Consider the following 17,334-nt stretch of genomic DNA (forward strand, 5'->3'; position numbering starts at 1 on the left):
CCTTCATAAGGACCACGTGTACTTACAACATGGTAACCCGCAAAGTCATGCCATACCAGTCCCATAGGCCCAATTTACACCTCTACATCATATGGTCCGCCCAGCCCAATGTTGGCGGTACGATACAACAATCCGGGTTGTCCCGTGGCAGAAAAATATCTGGTTAACAATTAATCAGGAACCGGCAGAAATGGGTCCGGATCGACCATTTTCAATCCAGATAATCTGTGTTTTTAAACACTGTTACTCTGGTACTACTAATTAAGTAGTGAATATAAATAAGATTCCGATTCAAACATATGTTCAAAGTTCAAGTATCAAACCCCAGTTCACAATAGATACATAGAACCATAGAAGACGACGAAGCAACGACCAAACTCATACTGTACGACAAAACTATGTCTGTCTTAAATGTCTATTACACACCGTACACTTAGTTTCAACAACAGTCGTCATACGGATGAGGGATGCCCCGGCAGCGAAAGGAACGAGTGCGCCATGAGTATGGGCACACTGACCACCTCACCTCCCAAGTCCCAATCTCAACTCTCAAGCCCTGGGGACGAGATAAACCCTGGCCTTGATAACCGAACCATTGCCAAGCTTGAACCCAGGAGTAACCGGAAATCCCACCACTGAATCCACCGGCACTCGTCCGCCGGTAAATTTTATTACACTCTCCATGTACTGAGGGTGATACTCAGATCCTCCCGTTGCCTGAAAATGACATGGTGGCGGCTCCAGTGCGAAGGCCAGCAGGTGAAGTAGCCAAACCGCCTTTGCCAGGCCCAAGAACTCTCCATAAAACTCACTCCTCGGGTGGTTTCCGGCAATGATCAAACGACGCTGCTCTAAGTCTCCGAAAAGAGATTCCTCCATCTTGGGGTGAACGATGGAGAGGTACTTCTTGGAGCAGAATTTACCGAATGGGCAAGTTGGCAAGATGCCTAGGAGCTCCGTCGGGTCCATAGCCTTCATGTCACGAAACTGAGCGAAGCAGTCTCGCCGGAACTGCTCGGGGTGGATAAGCGATGAGAGGCTGCCGTCCATGTAGAAGGTCTCGTGGTCGAATCCGTGGAAGATTTTCCGGCACACGTAGGACTCGAGCGCGTACTTGGCGTGATGGGCTTCGACAATGGCGGTGGTGTGGTCTTCGATGGCGTTGGGGTTGGTGGCAACTTCGATAGATCGGACGGCGGCGGCGATGTCCCAGTGAGCAGACCGCATGAGCGACATGAGGAGAGCCGTAAAGGATTTACATGTCTCTTTCACCTGGCTCATTGTTGATTCGAACAGCTCCGGCCCGGGCGCTGTTGCAACTGCAATCAGTGGTCGGAGAAAAAGGTCCGTCAGTCATTTGGAAATGACCAAAATACCCTCGAGGAGCATCTATGTAGGGGGAGGGCAACAACAACAGGCTGTCTGCTTCCAGCTTCATAGTCTTACACGTGGTTCACGCACGTGGCATGTCCAGCAATCATGATGCTTGGCCTTTATCACAACCGTCCGAAAAGATGACAAGACAGATGGTCAATGTGACCAACGGGGATGAGGAAAGGTAGGGCATACCACATCAAACTGGTTTGCCACGTGGTAATTTTAAGCTCAGGGAGAAGTAAATTTCATCCTACTGACTTTACTGGGGTCACACACGACTGACAACAAAGATGAGGTTATTTTCGTGATTTTATAAATCGAGAGGGAGAGATTGTGGGGTTTACCTTGACCTTGACTGCAACTGACTTTCCTCTTGGACTGAAATGAGTGAAACCTCCCTTTCTTCCCGCTACCAGTCGTAGCGACGTTTCGGAGCTTCTCCTTCAAGTTCTCCACCTCCACCTCTTTGGCCTTCACCTCTTTCTTAAGCTCCTCCACTGCAGCCTCGTACGGCGCCACCGCATCCCTCAGCGAAACCAGCCCCAGCGGTCCTCCTTTTCCGCCTCCTCTTACCCTCCTCCGGAACTTCTCTTTCAGACCGACGAGTCTCCTCAGCTCCGCCACCACCGCCACGTCTGCCACCCTCATCTTCTCCGGATCCCAAGGACAATGCGCCTCCTGCAAGCTAACATAAGCCCTCTTTACAGCCGACACCGCTTCGAATACCTCCCCCATTAGCATCTCCATCTCCGTCACCTTCTCCAAGCTCACCACCTTACTCTTCTCATCCCAGACCTTATATCCTTCTTCTTCCTCTTCTTCCTCCACATCTTCTTCGCCGAACGGTTCGACCTCACCGTCTTCATATTCACTCTGATCGTCCAGGTCTTCTACTACGTCCCGCCCTCGGGCTAGTGGATGGAGCAAACAAGAAGCCGCCACTCGTTGAATCAGATCAGAGAAATTGGAGACCTTAGTCGCCATTTCAGGTTTTTTCTTCACTTTGATCTCTTCGTTTCTGTAAAAAGAGTTGGGAAAAAAGAGGAATATGATATGAAAAAGGATTTTTATTCAGTTTCAACTTTCAATTAATAAATGTTCAGACCAAAACCAAATTGTCAGTACTCAGGAACGTTGTGGGCACTGGGCGGTGGGCACGCAGAGGATAATAAATTAATAAGATCTCCAACTCCAAGAGGGGTTTAAGTAATCCAAAAAATAAAGGTGAAAAGCCCATCATGTTTCTTTTTAAAATAAATTTGCAATTAAGCTGGAGTTCTGACTTTGTATTCTAATGGAGAAAGGGTGGAGGAGCTGACCTTAGCTTGCTCTCAGACCGTAATGAGAATCTTGGAGGGTTTTCCGTCGACTTCCTGTTAAACGGAATGGACTGTGGGGCCTGTGGGTCTTTGGTTTCCTTTTCGATGCTCCTGCGCTCCACCTTCTTCTGCCTGGAGAACCAGAAAACCGCTGTTACTTTATTGCTTGAATCCGACAGTTTCGTGTCGGGAAACCGCTGTTGTACCAGTACTGGCTACTGATACTGAGAACGGAAAACCACTTTGTATGTGTGGATTTCAACTTTCTACATTCAACGTCCGATCAAGTGGGCTTTATTTTACCGTATAAAGAAGAGACTCAGGACCTCAGAGTTTGGGGAGTGAATTAAAAAAGTTCAACATTTATTGGAAAGCTCATCCATTACCAATCACGTGGCAAACCGCAAATCATGCATATTGGGGAGAGAGAGAGAGAGAGAGAGAGAAGGCACCGGTTTTGTATGTCGGGCATACTCAGATATCCAAGCATGGATCTGGGCCCACAGAAGTCCTTACGTACGCAAAAAGTCCACGGACTTTGGTGGTCTAGCCCATGGATCCATTGGTGTGGAAGTAGGAGTCTGAAGGGACAAAGAATGGCCCACCAGCACTTTGGCCATGTTGTTAATATTCCGTGAGTTTTTTTTTTTGAATGTATATTCCGTGAGTTAACTAATTACAAACTGCGTAATTAAACATTTCTAAAATCCAAATTGCCCTTATCATTTTTTAGAAAATTAATAAAATTAAAAAGAAAGGAAAATAAAAAAAGAAGTTTGAGAAAAAAGTCAAAAACAAGAAATACAACAACAAAAAAGAAAAAGAGAAAAATAAAATAAAATAAATTATAAACGTACAGTAAATTGTAAAAAATATATATAACAAAAAATAGAGGAAAATACAAAATTCCAAAAAAGGCAACAAAAAACTGTGGATAAAGAAAAAACGATAAAAGCACAGAAAAATAGAAAAAAAATACAGAACTTCAAAATTCAAATGGGCAATTTCGCAATTTTATCTATACCATCAAGCCCTTCAAGTTTCAACGACAGTGACAGTCTATAATTTACCTAAAAATAAGGGAAATTTACAAGTGATATCCAAGCATGGACTACGCCCACGGCCCACACGCTAGTTCTTACAAATGCAAAAGGTCAAAGACTTTGGTCTAGCCCTTGGATCCATTGGTGTGGAACAAAGAATGGGAACGGACCACGAATGGCCCACCAACACCAATAATAATATGGAACAAGTAGAGGAGAAATGGGCATCAACAATTAATAGAAATCGTACTATTCCAAACATTAGGTATAGCCAAACTATTTAGGTTATCAAATGTCATCTAACTTCCAAGATAAACATACGTGTCCAGCCAAAATATTTGGTAAAAAGAAGTAACTCTAGTGGACCTTTTCGTCAGAGCATATGTGAAGACGAGGGTACTAGAGTCCAGAAAAGCGACTTTGTGCTTTCTTGCTTGGTCTCGTTAAGTAAGTAGTGTGGCCGTTTTCTCATGAAACAAATCAACAATGTTATGCCACTGTTATATATTGGCTATCACGCTTTACAGGTTGATTGGTCTTTTTTTTTTTTTTTTTTTTTTTTCTGTTTGGTACCATGTCTTTTCTTTTCTTTTTTTTTTTTTTTGGAAAGAAGTACTATGTCTTTTCGGTATCATAGTTTTGAGCAATTTCTTATTTGGTGGCAATGATTCAAGTAAACGTGGTTGTATTAATTTACCGTGGTTTATTTGAAAGTAACTTCTGGAATCGGGTGAAAACAACTTTCTTATATTTATTGTTCTTAGAGGTTTTTTTTTTGGGAGAAGTACCAATCAGCTCAGATAAGAATTTACTAGGCCCAAAGTACAGGGGAATGCATCCTGACCGTATGCCAAATTTATGGGCAGGATGTGGTTTATAGGGGGTAGAGGGCTAATTGGGGGGGGGGGGGGGGGCTGGAATTCAGAATTCTGTATCATGTGTTTTCCTACTTTTCCCGTTTTTTTTTAATCTCTTTGGTCCTATGCAGTAACTAACGGTCTTTTAAGTGTATTTAAGACTCAGTTTGAAACGATTATAAATATAAATATATGCACTGCAAATAAATACAAAATAATACAAGATATAAGGTTTTGCAATCTACAAATTTGTATCGGTATTCCTTTCAAATTGAGCCTTTGCAGTGTACATATTTATATTTGTACTCATTCCAAATTGAGCCTAAACAAAATAAACAAATCTGCATTGAGGCTGTGCACAATTGACCTATCCTTTTGATTTTTCAAGGTAAAAACATTGCCTATCAAACATTGTCTAAGATGTCTCAAGTGATGCCATTCGAGTTATTTATTTATTTATTTTTGTTTTGATTTCTCTTGAAGGGCTATGGCATGTAACCCATTCCTCAACTCATAACCCCTCAACCCAGGTATAGGTGAGATTCGACTCAAGTTTCCACTACTACCAACAGAAGACCTTCCCAACCAGCTGGTTGGTATCATTCCAGTTTCCATAACAATGGAGATATTGAGGCATGCAAAATGATTTTTCTTTTCTCATAGGAAGACATGAAGAAAGGTTAGAAGATTCAAATAAAGTCTACAAATCCAAAATACAATTCCATCGATATGGTCATGATCATGGGATTCTCCAAGGAAGGCTATGACATAGATTTAGTAGTTGTAAGTCCGAGTTATGGTGTTTCATGTTTAACCAAACCACACTGTCCCTGAAAATAATAGTGTGTACGTAGTAGCATTAGGTTGGAGCTAGACTTCCAAGAATGAGAACGGTTCATTGGATGTACAAATAAAGAGAGATTATATTATATCTGCACTTGTCTCTTTATAAAATGTTTTTTTTTTTCAAATTGAAATATTTTCAATTATTATTTCCTTCTTTTTTATGGTAAAACTTTTGTTTATCGTCTTGTATTCTATAAAACAGTTATAAGGCCAGTTAGTTATGTCGTATGGAGCAATGTGATGTGTAATTAAAAAGCAATATGCCTAAAAACTGAGTGACATAAATGCATATATTAAGATGGATGAATAGAAAAATTACAAAGGATAGGATAAAAATTGAAATCATTTGAAGGAACTTAGGAGTAATTCCCAATAAGAAATAAAATGAGAGAAAGTAGGCTAAAATGATTTTGTTATGTGCATAGAAAACCTTTAACAACATTTATATGAAGAAGTGGTCTGATGTAAATTGAAGGGGCTAGAAGTGGGGTTGTCAATGGATTGCACAACCTGTACTAGTCCCATCTTGATTCTTTAATCGAGACAAAACCATGCATATACCCAAAATCATCCCAATTAATAATTAGGATAATTGGATTTGATCTGATTAGACCCAATTATATCGACAACTATAATTAATTAAATAAAGAGAAACTAAAACTTGATTTGATAATATAATCTTAATAAAAATGACTGTAAAATAATAAATTATATTAATAATTCATGTGTTTTAATAAAAATATCTTTCTTATCTATCTAATTTACACTTTTACACAAAATATAATAAAAGTTACAAAAGAACTAGGGAGCCTTTATATATTGTTAACAAAACAATTGGTTCAGAACAAGCAAAAACAAGAATCCATCAAATTATTAATAGGACAAAGTCATTGATATAATTACTTAAGATGGTTTGGGTCTATCAGATAGAACTAACTCGTTGATATCCGTAGGGTAGGGGTAAAAAAAGGGCATGGGCCAAAGTAATAAATAATTACTTTAAGTGTTAATATTTTAGTGAATGATACATTAAATATAATAGAACGGTGAAACAAGATTCATATAGTCTGATAAGTTGGGACAAGGCTTGGATGATGATGATGATGATAATATTGTATAATTTGTTTTGATTTTATATGGCAAGGGAAATAAAAACCATACAATATATGAAATATGACTTACATATTTCATCTAAAACAATTCCATCCATCTTACATGGAAACAACTATAGACATAATGTAGAAAAAAGAAACAAAAGCACTCTGCCATATTATTCTACCATGTTGTAGCAAAAAATTGGCATACCTTTAATATTATATATTCATTATATTGACAAAAATAAATTTGATGAATAAGAATTATATTTTATTAAGGATGAAAAAGGCTAAAAATGCAAAAACAAAAAGAGCTAATTTTAGACTCATGAATTATATTAATTATTTAATAAAAACTAATAGTATAATACAAAAAAGAAACTATTAACAATTTAAAACAAATAATAAATAAAAAATTTAATTAATTAAAAATAATCAATGTTTAATTAAATAATTAAAAATAATCAATGTTTAATTAAATAATTAAAAATAATCGATGTTTAATTAAATAATTAATTATAAAGTAGTTAATAAAACAATTACTAGTAAAATATTATTAACTATTAATTAATTAATTAAAATATTAATTAAGGATTATTAGTTAATTAATTAATAATTGTTATTGGGGCTAATGTTTCCACTATTTTCCCTATTGCAAACAAACTGGAATTTGAAAATTTTCCATGCATTTCCCTTTTTCATCCCAACCCATTATTTCCCATCCCACCAAAATCTTCCCTCAAACTAAATGTATCCTTAGGCAAGCTTACTACTTACTAGACAGCTCCACTAATTCCTGCTACATGTTGAAGTCTTGTGGCCAATCTAGAACGTCCATAAGAGGCCCTCTAGATTGGCCATGGGTTCACTTGATTAGTGGTCCACATCAGTCCTATACCTTATAGTCAAGATGCGTACGTTATAAAAGCCATTCAACACTTTTTTTTTTTTTAACTTAAAAATGTTCATAATACCATTGACATGTGGTATTTTTTTGTCCTCAAATTTAGGATGAAAACGGGTAGGTTCGGGGAAGGTTTTGTAAATTCTAGATCATACCCACCTCCCTAAACCTCCCAACCCGTATCCATCCCAAAACCCATAACGGGTTGAATTTTGAGAATCCAAACCGTCCCCGAATATGAAAATGCAAAACCTTCTCTAATCCTACCCTTCTCGTATTCAAGGACAGGGGTAGGTTGGGTTTGTCATATATAAGCAATTAATAAATAAATAAAATAATACAAATAAACAACAAAATTTTCAACAATTTGATTAATACATGTGGAAAACACATAAATTATCAATTATCCTTCATATAAAATTCAAAATATTATTAAATTCCACACCTAGTACATAAAATTTATATGCATCCCAACAATATGTGGACTAGAGAGGGTCGGGTTTAGCCTAATACCGTACCCTATCCATACCTGTACTGGTTGTAGAATCCCAAAACCTGTCCTTTTGCCCCAAAGCCCATCCTTCAAGTTGAAAACCCACCATGTCGGGAGGGTACCCACTGGATAGGGTAGAAATGCCATCCTACTCAAATTATTCGAAGGGATCAAGGGTAGAAAGTAAAAGCAGCAACTTGAGAGGGCCCTTTTGGCGTGCAACACAAGTTCTGATCTAGAAGATTATTCATCGGTTGTTTAGACAAGCTCACTAAAATAACTGACTAACAGATCTGTGCAAAGGGATCTCCTGCCCACAAAAACTCTGCCACACTCTGGAAGCGTGGGCATCCAGCCACACATTGCGAACATCTCCCCCATGAATATAACATATACGTATGGGAGATATTCCCAACCTGCTGCTGGATGCCATGTGGGCAGAGTTTTTGTTGGCGGGAAATCCAGCTTAGCAGATCCATCCCAAAAAGGGAAATTAAATGAAACCAATATTTAAATTTGATAAAATCCCTTGTTTTTTGGTTTTAGAATGAAGAGAACAATGTCTTCCCTTCCTTTCCCTTTCTTTCCTTCAGTTTTTTTGTTGAAGAAAATCTGAGATGCCTAATATCCAACTCCATAATTCCCACAAGGAAAATGGTAAAACTTTCTACAAAATAGACCTTTGAGAAGTAGAGCTTTGATTTCAAAGAGAGAACTCTGATTTTCAAATAAATTGCTCTAATTATATCTGTATACATGTGGATAATATTTATGCACAAGACAGTTTAGCCTTTTGATCTACTTAATTCATCCCAACATCTAATTGAGGGTTGGACTATGATGCGAGAAAGATATTATACTGGAAAAATTTATAATTAATCAATTAACAGGCATCGCAAATAATCAATCAGGTGGGTTTTCATCAAAATTCATTGGGATTTGATTGGTCAAAATCTTTTCTTTCTAGCATCATATATATATATATATATATATATATATATATAGTATTTCCCCTAATTGGGCTAGCAACATGGCATAAATACATACTAACATATTCATGCAAACAGACATATTGTATATGAAAATGGGACTTATACATCAAGTCATGGTAATATTTCACAGTAAATAATCCTTCACCCTCCTCCCCCAACCCCTCTTTCATAAACATGCTAATGCCTTGGGTTCAGGTTACCCCCAAGGCATTAACCCTAAGCCAACCCAACTTTATATAAGGTTGGCCTCTTTAAACCCTAACAGATAGCTAAAGGACAGGTCAGTGCACAAAACTCCCACAATGGGGATCTGTGGAGTGGAGGGACAGATGTACTCAGGCTTACCCCTTAAGATAGACATTAGATGTAATTTCCAAATAGTTAATCCCACCAAATCCAACCTGAAAAAACATCAAGTTAGGTTGGGTGAGTGATGGCCCAACCCAAAATTGTACCTCTAAAAAAAAGGACTGAATTTCCATGGTGGTAGGCTGTGAAACCCAACCTACGTGTCATGTGAAAGAGGGTGACACTAGGGCTGTATGTACTAAAATGCAGACTAAAATAAACCAAATCTGCATGTAAAAGCACAACAGAAGCATAAAGAAACAGTAGAAGAACGTTCTTTAGCGTAGCTTACCTCGATCTGCTCAGGAGAAGCTTGTCCACTTGAACACACACGAAGGGTGGCATTTCCATTAACGTAGTTTAATACATCAATTGTTTCTCTTTCTGATGTCCAGTATCGATCGATCGATCGATCGATCAATTTATCTTCCTGAGGAAAATGACCTATGATATCTGCTAATAAATTGGAATCTGAGTTCTGAGTTCCAGGTTTGCAATCTGGATAAGATTTGAGAGTAGACCCCGCGACACCATAAGCTGTATTTCTGTTGCCTTTCTCTTGGCGGTTGGTAGCAAAAGAAGGTCCATTTCGTCTGGAGCTGGATGAATATACTTTGAAAGAGAATGTTCACTCTGAGCTTTTTAGCGTAAAATTCTTTCTGAGAGTTGCCACTGGAAAGAAAGGATCCAGGGAGAAAAAGCTCGAGGTTTCCTTGTCGAACCGCTAATAATTGAATACTCAAAAGCGATACGAGTGGTGGTGAATGGTGATCAAGAAAAGGAAGCTTAGGTTGAGGGTTGGGTAGAATTCATCATTTCTTCGAGTTTGGCATGGGCGTTTGGAGTTTTGAATGGAGTCTGTGAGAAGATGGTTGGATCCTTAAATTCCTTACAAAAAACAGTGCCTGAAGGAGTCCAGATGAGCTGCACTTAATGGTTGTGTGAAGGCATTTTGACCAATAATAATGCCCCACGTTAGCCATGCACACGAAAGTGTGATTTTAGTGGTTGTAGGGTATTACACTTAGGTGGATGACGTGGGACATTGCTATTGGCTAAATAATCCTTAATCCCTAACCAAAGTTCTAACATCCCAACAAGTGTGTAGAGTTCACATATGCGCCCCACACCTCATCCCAAACATCTCCCATTGACAACTTCGGGAAGTGTGGGGCGTGCTTCCGTGGGGTGTCGATTTGAATTCAAGGGTGAATCGGGTGTTTCGACCTCACACTTTTTTTTTCAAAAACTGGTGACCTCATGGTGTCAATCAAAGGCCTTGCTACCCGATGAAACAGCCCCTAACATATAGTATATGTCTGGCACCAATACTGCAGATACAGCACCAGAAAACGGTGCTGCTGATATGTGGGTTGGAAGTATCGTTTTTTTATAGAATGTTGTCTTTTTTTTTTTTTTTTGTTTAGAAACGTTGCCGTTAGGTAGGATATTTTCTGAAACAACAACATTTTCTATTTGGTATCAATGTTATAAGAAACGTTTTCAGTACTTGTACTTATTATCCAATGCCACATCGTGTCCTTATCACTGCAACCTAATGCCCCTGTTGGTAGCAATAAGCTGCTTCTCCTTGTATTTCAGATTTCTAAGACATGATTTGGAGCATAATATTTTATAGAAAAACGGTTCCAAACAAATAAATGTTTCCTGGAACACTATTTTTTTCGACGTAACGCTGATGTGTCACTGTTTTATGGAGCAATGGCATCGATGCCAAACAAACCCATAATCATCAAGTGCAGCTCGCCTAGACTCAATATCGAATTCAAGACATCAATCGAGTGCTGACATGTTCTTTCAAACTGATTCAACCATGACAAACCACTGATTTTCTTTTTGAAATCGGTCCACGGGGTCTACTCATATTCATAAAAATAGTTGCAACTCTCAAAAGATGTTTGTTGATAGAAGGGTGCAACACGGCAAAAGAATCTAGAGAAGGAAATAAAAGCCCGGTGGATCTTAAGACAATGCAGTCCCGATGAGTTGGAGATAAAATTATACAATCTATCACGATTGAACACACTAATGTTTACTGTGAGCCCCATTTAGGACCCAATTGTACCGAACAAGCCCATTGGCTTATTCAGGAGCATTCTCTCCAAAGATAAGTTATAATGGTGTGGTGGCAGGTTGAATCTTCATTTCAGTTTAGCTTGATCCAACCGTCCAGTGAGTTTAGAGGCTGTTGGCCTGTTGCCAAATTGAAAAGCTTATTTCTTTGTAAAACGGCGAGGAAATAAGTCATTCAGTTAGCATATTCACCCATTATTGTTCAAGCACCCGTTAACGATACCAAGTAGCGGAAAAAATTGACTGTCTAACTTAAGTTCATATGAATTCCATACAACAGCAAAGAGCCGAAGACATGGGTATGTGAACCAACAAATCAAGAATACACACAATATAACACAGCTGCAACATGGGCTGGGTTAGTTCGAACCCGATCCAAAGTGTTAGGGTTGACCTCGACCCAACCCTAATCTTGCTCGAATCAAGACACACACAAAATACAACACTGGGCTCCAAACTCGGGTGGGTTAGTTCGAACCCAGTCCAAAGTTTTAGGGTTGGGGGTTTCAACAACTTGAATTGGGTTAGGGTTGACATCAACCCTACTTAACCTAGTTCGACTTGCACCCCTAAGTGCAGACACAAAACACACAAGTTCACTCTCCTTCTCCCTCACTCTCGGTCTTGTTCTTTGATTTTTACTCTCAGGGTTGTGTACAGGATTTTTACTTTTCAGAGATGTCATATTGGCTGTTGAGGACATTATTCAATTCTTTTAGACTTCTCTAGACCCTTCAAAGTGCAATTCTAAAACTCCTTGGATTATACAATCCAATTTTAAACAAGCATAGTAGGGTAGTCATGGAACGGGCATAGCGCCTATATATGGTAAGGGCTATATAGCCCAGGCCCTGCCCGGCCTGGAACCTGGGCCTGAATTATGAACCCAGGGCTAGGCCTACGTGGGCCTGGATCGGGTTCCAGGCCTACAATTTTAGATTATAATATGAAATGTATATCATAATACACATATATTTGTGGGCAGGGCTGCAAAATGATCATCACTAAAGCTTAGTTCATAAGTATAGATATATAAATACAGAATAAAAATAAGAAAATGCATTATTATCTATTTAATCAGAATCTTTGTCAAATTATTGTATGCTTTATGAAATAAAATATTAGAAGTACCAGACAAAAAAAAATTGTTTTTGAAAATCCAAAATTTTCAGAACATGTCTGTGGTTCCGTTTTGATAAATAAAAAATGGTATACAGCCAAGAAAATCTATTCTGCGATTTTGTTTTAAGAAACTATTGTTTTCAAACCAAAACCACAGTGCCCAATTTTCTTGAAATCATAAAAAATAAAACAGTACAGATTGGAGAACATCCCCTCAGTTTCGGTTTTAATTGATAGCAAAGTAGGCTAAATAGCAATAGTTACTCAGTTAGGAATTATGACACCACAGGTCACCATGTTTCTGCCTGCATTTGTGTATAGACATGCACATTAATAAATTGGAACCACTTGAGGACAAGGGACTGAGGATGTATAACTTGGGCAGTTTGGGCATGATTTAAAGCCAACCCAAACCCATCTCTAAGATGAGGACAATGGGCTTAAACCCTGAGTGTGCCAACTATGGCCCAACCCAAACTAAACCCAACAAAATTGGGACTGAGCTCGGGCTTAAGGGAGTTCATTTGGATTTGGGCATGGGTTGAAAACCATCTCTTATATACGAAAAGGAATATGTGTATTACAAACACTAAAAAATAGATATTATAGCATAGTTTTTTGGGCATGTAAAGTGGGCCCCAGATAAGGACGTAAATATTATTACACTCTAAAATATACATAATAGCGTAAATATGTTTTAATGCATACATAACATGAATACACTATATACATTCATGTATGGAATAAATATAGAAAACAAGGTCAAGCCCGAGTTTTCAGATCAGGTCCAACCCAAAGCCAAAAAATTTGATCCCAGACCATGCCAAAAATGGATGACTTTAGACAGTCAGACTAAGGGTCATTATTTATAGGGGGGGGGGGGTCAGCGGTCAGCCCCAGCCTAGAAATTTCTCTGCTTCACCCTAGATTTTATGCCGAGCCCACTGAACCCAGACCGACCAATACTTATTACACCTATAATACATATTACATATTTCATATTTTATATTTAAAGTCATAGGCCTGGAACCAGGCCCCTGGCCTGGGCCTGGATTATAACTCTTACCATAGGTGCTAAGCCCGGCCTATTATTATTTATTACCCCTGCTTCAGGCCATCATTGGATGAAATTGATCGTAAGAACTTACAACAATACCACCAAAAGACTTTAGGTCACTTAATCTTTTAGCCATCATCAGATCTATGGATATTTCTTTCAGCTTTGTAAAAGCTTCATTGATTTTCTTCTTCAATCGTCTCCTTGGAAAAAAATGGATAAACAAACACTAATCTATCATTTCCAATTTTATTTTCGTTTGGCTAAAGTACCTTTATAATGGCCGGTCACTCGGTCTGGGCTCTTCACCCTCTAGGGGTGCAACTCGGGCCAGCCCCAGTTGGCATTTTACACTATTTTGGGCTCTGACCTCTAAGTCAGGTCCATTCAAATTTTGATAAATGCCCAACCTGTGACTATCCAATTGCACTCCTACCCATTAAGGACAAATTGCAACTCATAGAGTAGTACGGCCCAAGACTGATTTAGACTCTTTTGCCCCAAATTCCAAGCTTTTACCCCAAACCATACAACATTTGATAACATCACACAGTTTTACAAAGGGTGAAGGAACACAGTATATGTGAAATCCACTTTGGGCTGTCTTTTGACTTTAGCCATGGTAGAGAAACCTAGTCCTATCCCTGCCCATTTTAGTGATTGGACTGGCAGAACTGCTGATGATCTTATATTCTTATGAGAAGTGTCCACATTCTCCTAAAGAAATCATATACCTACTAATTATAGATTCTTTTCCATGTGTTTAGTAAGAGTGCAAACGCTAATGAAAGTGAATTTATATTTTAGTTCAGTTTTTCAGCATAAGAATATGTTTTTGTACTGAAAATTATTTTTTTCTAACATATTTGCATTCAAAATAGGAGCAAAGTTGGCGGATAAAAGTTTAAATTTCAATTATGGAATTGGTGTTTGTGCCCATCACAATCAAATTTGTTTGGTAAGAATATAAAATTTATCAATGCAAAATTAAATTAAGTTTATATTTCATGAACGGTATATATTTGTATTAGTGTAAATACATGGAATTCTTATTTATTTGTGAGAATTAAAATGAATGGGTCCCCACCTTGGAGGTAGGAAGATGATTATTTGTTTGGGAGTGGTAGGAAGATGATGTGATCCCTACATTATATGAGAGAGAATTGAGATGGGAGGAAAGTTGTGCAAATTTTGCACTATCAATGAGTGCAAATGCAACAAAAAGTTTACTTTTTGTATCAGACAAGAGTGCAAATTATAATTACAAAATAAATGGGTGTAATATTGAACCACGTACAAAATTTATATTTGGTTCAGACACTTTAGACAAAAAAGGCCTTGGCTCCAGAACCTACTTAGAGCTCCACAACATGCATGATTAATAACTTACTCTTATTTTATTATAGTTCTAAAATCAAGAGGAATTGCCTATCTTGGCGTTGAGGGAAAATTTTCAAGGATTTCTGTGGAATTCCAAACACAGCCTTAGAGTTTTATGGGTAGAGGACAGTGGAAAGAGTTCAAACCATCCATGGTGACTGACCCCACATGTCAGATTTAGAGATGTCAAATTGTCTGGCCAGACCAATATGGTTAAATGGTTAAACCTGCCTTAATCTGATCCTATAAATGGTAATGGTTTTTTTTCTTTTTCGTTGTACAATAAAAATTGGGTTCAGGTCAGAGTCTCAATCATTGTCAGTTTGGGTATGGGGAGGGTAAAACCGACCCATATCAAGTTCAAGTTCGATACTGTGTCACAGCCATTGTGATTTGTGAATTTGTAATGTTACTCTGCTGATAGATATCACGAGAATTCTATGAAAGTTTGGTATTGACATTGAAAAATTTGTGATCACTGGGTGAGTTAGATACTCTGTATGTATATTATTCTATAATACTTCTCACCAGTAGAGCCTCAGCTGAGCATGAAGTTACTCTGCAGAAGAGAGTCATTCATCGGCTTAGACCCACTTGACAAGAACCCGTGGAGTGATTGGAGGAGGAGAGTCTCAGTTGTGATCCTAAGATTGAAGCTATTGGATTAGGATATAGCTTGGATTTCACTTTGGCTCCATTGACGTGAAGTTAAAACTTCATGGCTGCATTGGGAGGAGGAACACTCCGGCCCTCAGAGCTCAGACCGACGGGACAGGTTCACATGACATGACATGAGCTCCGTCTCTGGGAACCTCAGGTTCACTTTTGCTACGATAGTGACGCACACTGTCATGCGACCACAGTCGCAGACAATCTTTTCCCCTCCTCTAATAGGCAACGTTGCAAAATGATCGATGAATTGCACCGCTTCCTTCTTTCATTCTATCAAAATTGCTGCAACACGATTCAAATAATTTTGAATCATGTCGAACAACTTTAACTCTAAAACATAAAATCACACAATTAGGGTGATGTTTGGCATCAGCCACGGAAGAATCACTGATTATAATCCTGTTTGGTTGGTCGATTCTGCTGATTTCTGCCAAATCGGTAGAAAATCGATCCCTAGAACAACGGACGAGGAGAATCTTAATATTGTTAGAACATGTATTGTATATGATATTATCATATAGCTACCACGTAAAATGAGCTGGGGTTGAACCTAATCTCAGCTCGCATGTCCTACTATCAACCATGAATGCACAGAGAATAATCAAGAAGAAAAACTGATACAGTAATCGAAACAAGTAATTAAGTCAGTTAATTTGTGAAAAGACTTACGTGGATTTGTTGGACTGCAACATCTCCAGATTAATGCACATTCGAGGAAACATCTCGACTGTTTCGTTCCGCTCAAGACCTTAAACCAAGATCACTCTGAAATAGCTTCCGGCAGAACCACAACAGCTAGACCCTGCTAATGCCCGACGTCTGAACCAGGGGGGATTTAAAGATGTTGCCACTTGGATTGAGAACGGAGAGCTTTTGTGCTTGAAAGGTTTTGACGATGACCTGCCACGTCCCAAGTTGAGAGAAACCACTCTTTGCTGTCTCCCCCGCCGCACAGCTCCAACCGGGCCTCCTCGGCGTCTTGCTTCGTCGCTTTCTGTTTATCCACTACAAAGAAGACAACCCAGTTTTGTCCTCACCATATCCGAGGATTGATAAAGCAGAAAACAACTATTTCCTTTTATGGAACAGTAGGTTCAAAAGGACTCCGGATCTCTTGCCCACGAAAACTCTGCCCACCTCTACCCACAACATACTACCTTCGTGAATTAGAAACATCTCTCCTGTATAATACTCGATGAGATATTCTCTATGTTTGACTGCATAAACGTGAACAGACTTGTGGGCAGGAGATCCGGACTCGTTCAAAAGGCAGTAGTTAATTCCATTTCAGGGAATCGTAAGCTGAAACGTCAATCTCTTCGTCCTCTTCTTTCTTTTTCTTTTTCGGTCGATTTATCAAAATCAAAGGCTATGGACATAAGCTATATATGATTTTTTATTATTTTATTTTATTTTTCCGATTTAGAACCCATAATCTAACTGCCCACAATTTACCACTGGATACGACATTGACAGAGCTAAATGGCGGAACAGAACTCATGTAATTGATTGAGTTGAGTTGATTTATTTTTTAATAGAAATTAATTAAGCTCCAGTACCTCAGAACATACCTCCAACGTTGAGATTTTTTTTTAGGGTTTTTAGCATATGAGGGCAATTTTTTGGGGTTTAATATCAATAAAAGTAATATATTTAAAAAAAATTCAAAAATAGGTTAACTTTTTAAAAATAATATCAATAAAGGGCAAAAACACTGTTCATCATCTTCTTCTTGC

The 17,334-nt window shown here is 38.5% G+C and overlaps 1 protein-coding gene across 2 annotated transcripts; it reads right to left on the minus strand.

Annotated features, from left to right (window-relative positions):
• Nucleotides 1–261: 261 nt before the first annotated feature.
• Nucleotides 262–16,462, minus strand: LOC148870742 (protein GRAVITROPIC IN THE LIGHT 1-like). Of its 2 annotated transcripts, none has more exons than XM_088970250.1 (4): nucleotides 16,268–16,462; nucleotides 2,697–2,828; nucleotides 1,722–2,395; nucleotides 262–1,319 (listed from the first exon to the last, which is right to left on the minus strand). In XM_088970250.1, exons 1-4 carry the CDS (start codon nucleotides 16,318–16,320, stop codon nucleotides 550–552), a joined length of 1,629 nt encoding a protein of 542 aa, XP_088826376.1. In that variant the 5' UTR covers nucleotides 16,321–16,462; the 3' UTR covers nucleotides 262–549. The 2 variants fall into 2 exon arrangements, with proteins under 2 accessions (XP_088826376.1, XP_088826375.1); XM_088970249.1 differs by lacking the exon at nucleotides 16,268–16,462 and adding an exon at nucleotides 9,566–9,774.
• Nucleotides 16,463–17,334: the final 872 nt, after the last annotated feature.

Source organism: Nelumbo lutea, chromosome 2, assembly GCF_056320005.1.
Source record: "Nelumbo lutea isolate HS-2025 chromosome 2, American lotus-T2T, whole genome shotgun sequence".
Lineage (NCBI taxonomy): Eukaryota > Viridiplantae > Streptophyta > Magnoliopsida > Proteales > Nelumbonaceae > Nelumbo > Nelumbo lutea.

What these genes read in the sequence shown, in the direction of transcription:
- LOC148870742 (XM_088970249.1), bottom strand. Translation starts at nt 9,624, where the DNA reads ATGGAAATGCCACCCTTCGTGTGTGTTCAAGTGGACAAGCTTCTCCTG. An exon ending in CGGTCTGAGAGCAAGCTAAG is followed by an intron (nt 2,396 to 2,696) that starts GTCAGCTCCTCC and finishes CTCTTTTTACAG; the next exon opens with AAACGAAGAGATCAAAGTGA. An exon ending in CAGTTGCAGTCAAGGTCAAG is followed by an intron (nt 1,320 to 1,721) that starts GTAAACCCCACA and finishes CACTGATTGCAG; the next exon opens with TTGCAACAGCGCCCGGGCCG.